The sequence below is a fragment of the Brassica oleracea genome, chromosome C5 (genome assembly GCF_000695525.1).
Source record: "Brassica oleracea var. oleracea cultivar TO1000 chromosome C5, BOL, whole genome shotgun sequence".
NCBI classification, from domain to species: Eukaryota; Viridiplantae; Streptophyta; class Magnoliopsida; order Brassicales; family Brassicaceae; genus Brassica; species Brassica oleracea.
Window position 1 is genome coordinate 19,503,242 of NC_027752.1, and position 8,451 is coordinate 19,511,692.

The 8,451-nt window shown below is 41.8% G+C and overlaps 1 protein-coding gene across 1 annotated transcript in view; it reads left to right on the forward strand.

The window, feature by feature from the left end:
- The window catches only part of LOC106344718, a 14,459-nt gene extending 8,616 nt beyond the window's left edge, over window positions 1-5,843 (forward strand). Inside the window, 3 exon segments of the mRNA XM_013784037.1 lie at window positions 5,142-5,469; window positions 5,544-5,563; window positions 5,566-5,843. Of these exon segments, the coding sequence (XP_013639491.1) occupies window positions 5,142-5,469; window positions 5,544-5,563; window positions 5,566-5,843 (626 nt within the window).
- The last annotated feature ends 2,608 nt before the right edge of the window (window positions 5,844-8,451 follow it).

Here is an 8,451-nt window from a genome sequence, read left to right on the forward strand (position 1 = left end):
GTTTGTTCGAGACGTGAGTTTTCGTAAAAATTATTCATTCTTACGAACTTTCGGGAACGTTGAGATATGAACGGAGAGACATGTTTTAGGATCTCGTATCGTTTGGATATCATGTCTTTGAGATGTCCGAGACCAATGCGATGGGTTTAGAGCAATTCCTAGGTTTACTCTCGGTTTTAAGGTTTGTGCGGTGACTAGCCGGCTATCGATTTTCCTGTTGCGATTTCTACCTGATTCGTACCGATTTAAAGCCTGCGATAGGTTCTCGGCTTATATCACTTGTATGGTACGAATCGAGCATCTTTCCAGAGACAATTTTTAGGCCAACTGGAAGTGCTAGACCAAAATTTTGAATTTTTTGTTGTAGCGCGCTTTCGTCCTTGTGTTGGACGTTCGAAGATCAAAAGAGTGATCAAGTTGCGTTTGTTTAAGACGGCCGATGTGTTCGTCGGGGCCAATCGACGAACGGAGTGTAAGGTTTTTGTGGTCGCGTTCAAACAATTTGTTCGCATCGTCTCGACTTTTAACTTGGCGACGTCTCGCAGTTATTTCGAAGACTATATGTATATTTTCGGTGCTGAAGAGGGATTATTTTGCGATTTTTGGCCGTATGAGGCCGCTGACATGAGTCTTAACGTTTGTAGATTTTCTAAGCGTGTTCTGAGACTTTTGCGTTAATTGATGCGCAAGTGTCTTACAAAGGAGCGACACATATTGTAGTAAAAATTTTCGAAATCTCTAACAAACTCGATTACAATAACGCATCTTTTCCTATGTGGGAGTATACGAGTATACGCACCCACTCCCCCCCCCCTTTTTTAGTGAGGGGGATAGCTGAACTCGTCTTATAACGAGCTGCCTATGTACCTCTTTCGAGGATCAAGCCATATCGTAGTTCTATTTTATGCCGTGAGCGTTTTTACTCGGCGATTGTCGCCGTGATGACCGCCTTGATCATGATGACCGTGGCCGGGTCAGCGTTCTCTTCTGGATGTTTTGGTTGAGTCGTAGTGTCGGCTTCGGACTCGTGTTGAGTTTCGACACTTGAAGCGTTTGCGTCAGCAGATGATGTTAAATCGTCTTTTCTTGAAACGTTTTTTATCTTCGTGCGCTTGCGATTTGCTGTTGCAGAGGTCATCATCTGCCTTAACTTGTGCTCTGCGAGGAAGCATAGTCGCGACTGTTTCTGACATCCCTAGATAGATGCGACTCCGTTTGGAGTCGGGAATTTGACACCTAGGTGGTATGTTGATGGAACGGCTTGCATGGCGTTGAGCCATGGGGTTCCCATGATCACATTGTAGATGGCAGGATGATCGACCACCGCGAATTCAACGATTTTCGTGATCTCCTTGGCCATGACTGGCAGCTGGATTGAACCGAGGGTCATCGATACTTCGCCTGAAAAACCCGTGAGCGGTTTTGGCGTTGGAGTTACTTCTCCCAGTTCGATGCTCATCCGATTGAGAGTGTCGCGGAAGATTACATTGACTGTGCTTCCCGTGTCAATGAGTACTCTGCCGACTTCCAGATCTCTTATGGCGAGATCTATGACGAGCGGATAGTAGTGAGGTTGATCGATCCCACCGGCTTCCTCCTTCGTGAAGGTGATTAAGCAATTCTGATCATCTCGGGTAGGAGACCATGTAGGCCAGTTTGCGCTCGACTCCGCCTTCCGCTGGTAAGCCTTGATGGCCGAAACCGTATCGTTGCAGAATTGCGATCCTCCAATGATCATGTTGACTCTGCGACGATTGTTATCGTTCCCCTTGTCGTCCGGCCTTCTGCCGCGTTTATCCCCAGATTCCGGCTAGTAGCTTCGCGGCCAGCCTTGCTCCCAAGACCTTGCAGTTAGTCGTGGAGTGTCCTCGGGACTGGTGGAACTCGCAGAAGGGGTTTTCATCATATCCTTGATTGCGAGTCCACGTATTACCCGTGATTCGGCCCTGGTTCGAGCTGATCGCGTAATTGTGCGCTCCTTGGAGATCTTCCCCCTCGTGATGAACATACTTGTTGTTACGAGGGTTCTTCTTCTTCGTTTTTGGATCTACATCTTTTGAGGATGGTCTCGCCGACTTATGTTTTTGCGATAAGACTTTCGTTTCTTCCTCGATCATGATGTAGTCCGTCGCCTTGTGGAGGGCGTCCTGGATCGTCCGCGGTTTGTCGAGGGCTATCCATTTTCTGAATTTCGACTTGTACCAGTGCGCCTTTCTGAGCGTATCAATGGCCACCTTGTCGCTTATCCCGCTGACCCTGGACATTACCAACTTGAATCGACTGATGAACTCGCAGAGGGGTTCGTCATCCCTCTGGGACAGACTCCAGAGATCGACATCGGAAGTTTTTCTATCTATGAACATAGATTATTGCTTGAGAAATGCCGATGCGAGCTGTCGGAAACTTCCGATAGAGTTTCGCTTAAGGCGCGCTGCGAACCATTCGAGGGCTGCCCCTTCCAGATTCTCTACGAATAGGCGGCAGTAGCCGACGTCTTTTTCGCCGTCCTTCAGTCTCGCTCTTCCCATCGTGATGTGGGCCTCGCTCTTCCCATCGCGATGTGGAAATCCTGCAGGTGCGCCTTCGGATCGGTCGTACCATCATACCTCGGTACTTTGAGTTTTCCGGGATCGAATACCCTCATATCTGAGATGCGAGTGGTGAAGTGGGTCTTCCCAGCCCCTTCCAGCAGCCTGTCGATCTCGGGAGCAGCGCTGGTAGCGTGATGGATTTGGGATTTCACGGCTCTTAATTCTGCCGCAGTCTTTGTGATATAGTCACGAAGATCACGGATATCCGACGTCTCGCCAGCAGATTTCCGAGCATGTCGGCGTTTACTGCGAGTGAGCTCGGTTTGCTTTTCAGCCAGCTCTTCTTGTTCGTTCTAATAGAGGATTTTCTCCTCTTCTATCATTGGTTTGTCGAACGGAGAGCTTTCCCGAGCGAATCGGCTTCTGGGCCTCCTTGGATATCTGTCGACGTCCTCATCAGGATTGGAGACATCGCTAGGATCCAGGTCGACGTGCTCAACTTCGTTATCCTCCGACGAGAGATTTTTTGCTAGGGTTTTGACTCGAAGGTCGTTCCTGCGCGGCTCCAGGCCTGTATATGTCCGCTGCGGGAGTGTGGAGATCAGTGCCACTGCTTCCGTTAAGAGGAGTCTGCACGTTATCCGCGTCGTCAGTTGACATGTCTGGTTGAGCGTGATGTGGTTGAGAGTTAGATTGATCCGGTATCCCCCTCCTTCTAGCGCCAAACTGTAGGAACCGAAATTCGCACTGTCGATTTCTGTTTAAATAAGGAAACTAGAAAAACCCTAACTTCCCAAAGGTCCCGGATATCTGCTAATACCACACGCCAAGCAATCAGAACACAAGAATAACAACGATAAAGTATACGAAATCGAAAAGAGAGCAAAGTAGATTTTATTCCGAATTCGCGTTTGAGCGTTACAACAAGATAAGAGCCTGGGCTACGAGAGCTATCGGCGAGATTCCTAGTTTTAAAAACCTAAGACGGCAATAACCTAGTTTAGTCGCAGCTCGAATAACAAAAATGGAAATATGCCTAATTGCTCTAAGTGCTAAGTTTGCTCTGATAAAAGTCCTCCCCATGCTTCTCGCCTAGGATTCCTTATATACTGGCTCCTAGGTCGGTTTGCGCTTTTTCTCTTCTGCCCTTAAGCCGTCATAGCATAAAAATGGGGTAAAGTTTGATCGATGACTAAGAATGGCGGGAAACGTGAAATGGGTTCGCTACGGTCTTCGGGAGATAGCATCGAAGGGTAGACAAGAATGCATGGAATAATGTTGTATCGATGTTTCGGAAGAGCTCGGTCGCTGCGTAGCGATCGAGCGGAACGAACGCTCGGTCGCTACGGAGCGACTGAGCGGGACGGACGCTCGGTCGCTACGTAGCGACCGAGCGGGACGGATGCTCGGTCGCTACGTAGCGACCGGACAGCGTGCATGTGCGGTAGTAGCGTAATGACCGAGCTTGGTTCGTCCGTGTTCCAATCGTCATACTCGGACCTATCCGTAACTGGTCTGGGTATGTTTCCGATGGCTTATTTTTGATCTAAACAGAATTCGAACGAAATTTTATCTTGGGAACATACGTTGGGACGTTCTCTTGATCGAACATGATTTGTTGCGAAAAGACATACTTGTATTTTGCGGGGATTTGGACGTTAACTTCGTCGTAATCATTTTCGACCCCAACAGCCGCCATTGACGAGCTCGAGACGACAGAAGACGAACTCAGAGCCGCCATTGACGAGCTCGGGATGATAGAAGACGAACTCGGAACCACCATTGACGAGCTCGGGACGACGGGTGATGAGCTCAGCTCCTCCTTCAACGAGCTCAGCCTCTTCTTTCTTACACCTCAAACCCACAACCAAAACCCCTCTTTTAAAAAAAAAAAAGTGTCGGCATGGAGATAAAGAAAGGAGGAGGACCACCCAAAAATAAAATAAAAAATAAAAATACAAATGAAAAGATAAGAAAGAGAGAGAAGGAACTACACCAAAAAAAGAAAAAAGACACAAAAGAATTGTTTTTTACCTTGCGTCCAAGTGGGGGACAAGAACTAAAAAAAAACACAAAAGAAATTGTCAGGCTCTATTTCCCGACAATTCCCGAGCCTGATCTGATTTTCTCAGACAGAAGATTCCAGAAGAATTCTCCAAGACTCGACACTTGGCGAACTGTGGGGGGGGGGGGACAATTGTTGGAAATGGAATTAGCACATGCCCATTAAGAGCTAAGCCCAAAATCAGGTCCGGCCCGTTGAACAACAATTGATGATTTCACTAGAAGACAAAACGTACATCACTATAAATAGAAGACGTCAGACTCATTGAAATGACAGTCAGAAACGTACAGAAAGTACTGTAAAGGAGAGCATCGCCTCTTCATCACAGACAAAGTCTTGGACGACCTCGACCACTAGGCGAGCTCGGCCCAGACGACCTCAGACCATAAAATAGAAAGATACTTGTTTATACGAATTGTTTAGACGAGCATCTTTAGTTCTTGTAATTGACCGAGCTTGTTTATTTTTGACTATTAATACGAAAATCTCCACCCATTTACATCATTTATAAATATTACATCATCGACAAGATATGGAAACAACAGGCGTCAAGTTCTTGGGCAATCAGCTGAGTTTCTGCAGGCCTCATTGTGACCTGCGTTGGACTAATATCCGAACACCTTTTGAGTCATGGGATAGGTCAAATCTCATTTATTCCAAGAAAGACGAGAGATTCTACTTGCTTGCCCCCGGAGGCAAGTACCTGTGCTCATGGGATCTAAACTTCAAGAAAGATAACAAGCCTAAGTTCCTTGAGTTGGTGTTGCACAACATTCCCAATCTGCCAAGTTCCCTGTGGAAGCGGTTGGATTCCCTTTGCAGGGAGGACCACTGGGTGGAGTCACCTTCTGGCGAATCTTTCCTTGTCAAATGGTATAAGTTTGCTCATGTCTACTGTTGAAACAAACTTCTTAACATGTTAAAGCTGCTAATTTGTAATGTTTCAGGTACTCCGAATACACACCTCAAGGGTAATGGTGTTTAGAGAGGAGGATACAATATGTGGGAAGAGAAACATGCGTTATACAGAGGATATTGGAGATCTCTGCATTTTCATTTCAAAAGGTGAGGACATCTGCGTTGAGGCTAGATCTAACAAGCTCAAACCTAACTCCATCTTGTTAAATGGTCGCTTGTTTGCTACGATAAATAACACCAACAATACTTTCGGTTGCTATGAATATCCCGAAGGTACACCAGACAAGATTCCTTACTCCCCTTACTGGTTTCCTTCGTTTTCGAGCTAGCTAGTGCTCTCCTTGCTTCATTCGTGTCATTTGTTCTGTCATGTTTTGTGGTCTGGATTGCTAAGATCTAATTCAGTATCATCTATTTTCCTTTATATTCTTCTGGAATTCTTGGTCCCCATTATCACATTACGCTATCTTAGCAATGTTACGCTGGTATATGAAAAGAAAGAGCTTATCTAGTTTCCTGGACTAGGGAAACAAGTCACGTATTACATCTTGTTCCTAATACATTCTACTAATTAATTAATTATAGTATCTAAGTTAAATAATTATAATTTTGATACTTTATTATTTTAATTTTTTTTTTGCATATTGATAAAAATATTTATTTCAAGGAACATAAAAATCAATCCCAACAAAGATACAGTTTCATTAGGAAAAAAAATTATAAGTTTATTTAGCATAAATTGATATATTAATTAAAAATAAAATGGCAAAATAGTCTAAATTCATTTTGTAGAAATTTAGAAAATCATTAACAAATAGAAGTAAAAAGAAATAAATTTATTGAAAATGAACAAAGCAAAGAAGTAATGGTAAGAAATAAGATACATATGAGCTCAATAGACGGCATCAAACCATGCATATACAAGAAACTGGAGATGAGAACTTGATGGAAGTTATCTTTCAGAAAACAACTTGAAGGAAGCTCTAATGCGGCCACAAAGAGTAAAAAGACATCAGTTCGTTTAGTTTGTTATTCAATTCTATTCATTCTTTAAACACTACTAAATTTAGATGCATTTGATGTTAAAAAAATATTTGATTGAATAAAATTTTACATTCATTAAAAAAAGATAATATGCTTACAGTTATAATGTGATGGTGGCATGATGATGATGATGATGATGATATTGGTGGTTATTTCATTATATAGCATCATAATATTATCCTCATAAGAGTGATTCTTACTATCAATCTTTGATGCTTCTTCCCTAGCTCTCTTCTGGTGTAATCTGGTTCTTATTGCTTCCTTGTAAACTTTTATTTTAAATTTATGAAAGCCCTTTATCAAAAAAAAAAAATTATCCTCATAAGGATCATTATCAACATAATTCATAATCATTCACCGTTATGGTACATGATCATATATATAATCATCAAATGGTAGAAGTTTCCCACCAAAGATGGAGTAAGTGGAAAAAAAAGATATGGAATAAGTGATACTTTTCAAACTTGTACCACAGATTCAATCTGTAAAAGCTGATCAACTTTGTGATATATACAAACCCAGAAGCTGCTCTACAAATAACATAACATATATATTCACATATATCATTTTTCATAGACTAAAATTGAAGGGATAGATAAGTATGAAATGTAGTTGGGTAAGAATTTATTGTCTACAATTCGTTTATTCTGTCAACAAATTTATTATAAAGCTTTTGTAACAATTGTGTGCGTGTTTCTTAGAGAAAAAAAAAACGATTGTGTGAGTGGACATCGGTAATGAATACATGTACTACAACATTTAAAAAATCATATATATACATATATATATATATATATAAATTGGAGTTCTTAGCTGTCAGAGCACCATTAACCCTAAAAGGTTAATTTAGATTCTTAATGATTTTTTAATTACTAATAATAGTTAAGAGGTTTTACCTAAGAGACACTTAATTTGTTAGATCCAATGGGAGTTCTTAGTTTTGGGTTCTTAAGAATTAAAAATATTAAACTAAAATTTTTTTAAAGATAAAATATATTTATTAAATATAACATATTAAAATAAAACATTTTAAACATTAATTATTAAAAAGAACATTAAAACTAAGATTAGTAAAATAAACGAGAATAACTTAAAAGAAACATGCGAGCTTAGTTGTTGTCCTGACCACCTCTGAATTTACGCCATATACGTTCAACCAAATCAGTTTTGAGTTGTTCATGCATGTGTTTATCACGAATTCTAGTTCGAACACCCATCATATTGGCGATATTTGTAGGGATATCTTTAGAGAATGTGAGATCGACATATGAACTTCCGGTGTCTTCTCCTTGTTGGAACTCCGAGACATCATATTCAGTGTATCCATCTCGTTCGTTTTCTACTATCATGTTATGGAGTATGATACATGCTCTAATTATCTTCTCAATTTTGCTTTTATCCCAAAAAAGAGCCGGATTTTTAACAATGGCAAAGCGAGCTTGCAAGACTCTGTGGGAACCGAAATTCGCACTGTCGATTTCCGTTTAAATAAGGAAACTAGAAAAACTTTAATTTCCCAGAGGTCCCGGATATCTGCTAATATCACACGCCAAGCAATCAGAACACAATAATGACAACGATAAAGTATAAAACATTGAAAAGAGAGCAAAGTAGATCTTATTCCAAATTCGCGTTTGAGCGTTACAACAAGGTAAGAACCTGGGCTACGAGAGCTGTCGGCGAGATTCCTAGTTCTAAAATCCTAAGACGAAAATAACCTAGTTGAGTCGCAACTCGAATAACAAAAACGGAAATATGCTTAAATCGCTATAAGTGCTAAGTTTGCTCTGAAAAAGTTCTCCCCATGCCTCTGCCTAGGACTCCTTATATACTGGCTCCTAGGTCGGTTTACGCTTTTCCTCTTCTGCCCTTAAGCCGTCATAGCGTAAAAAT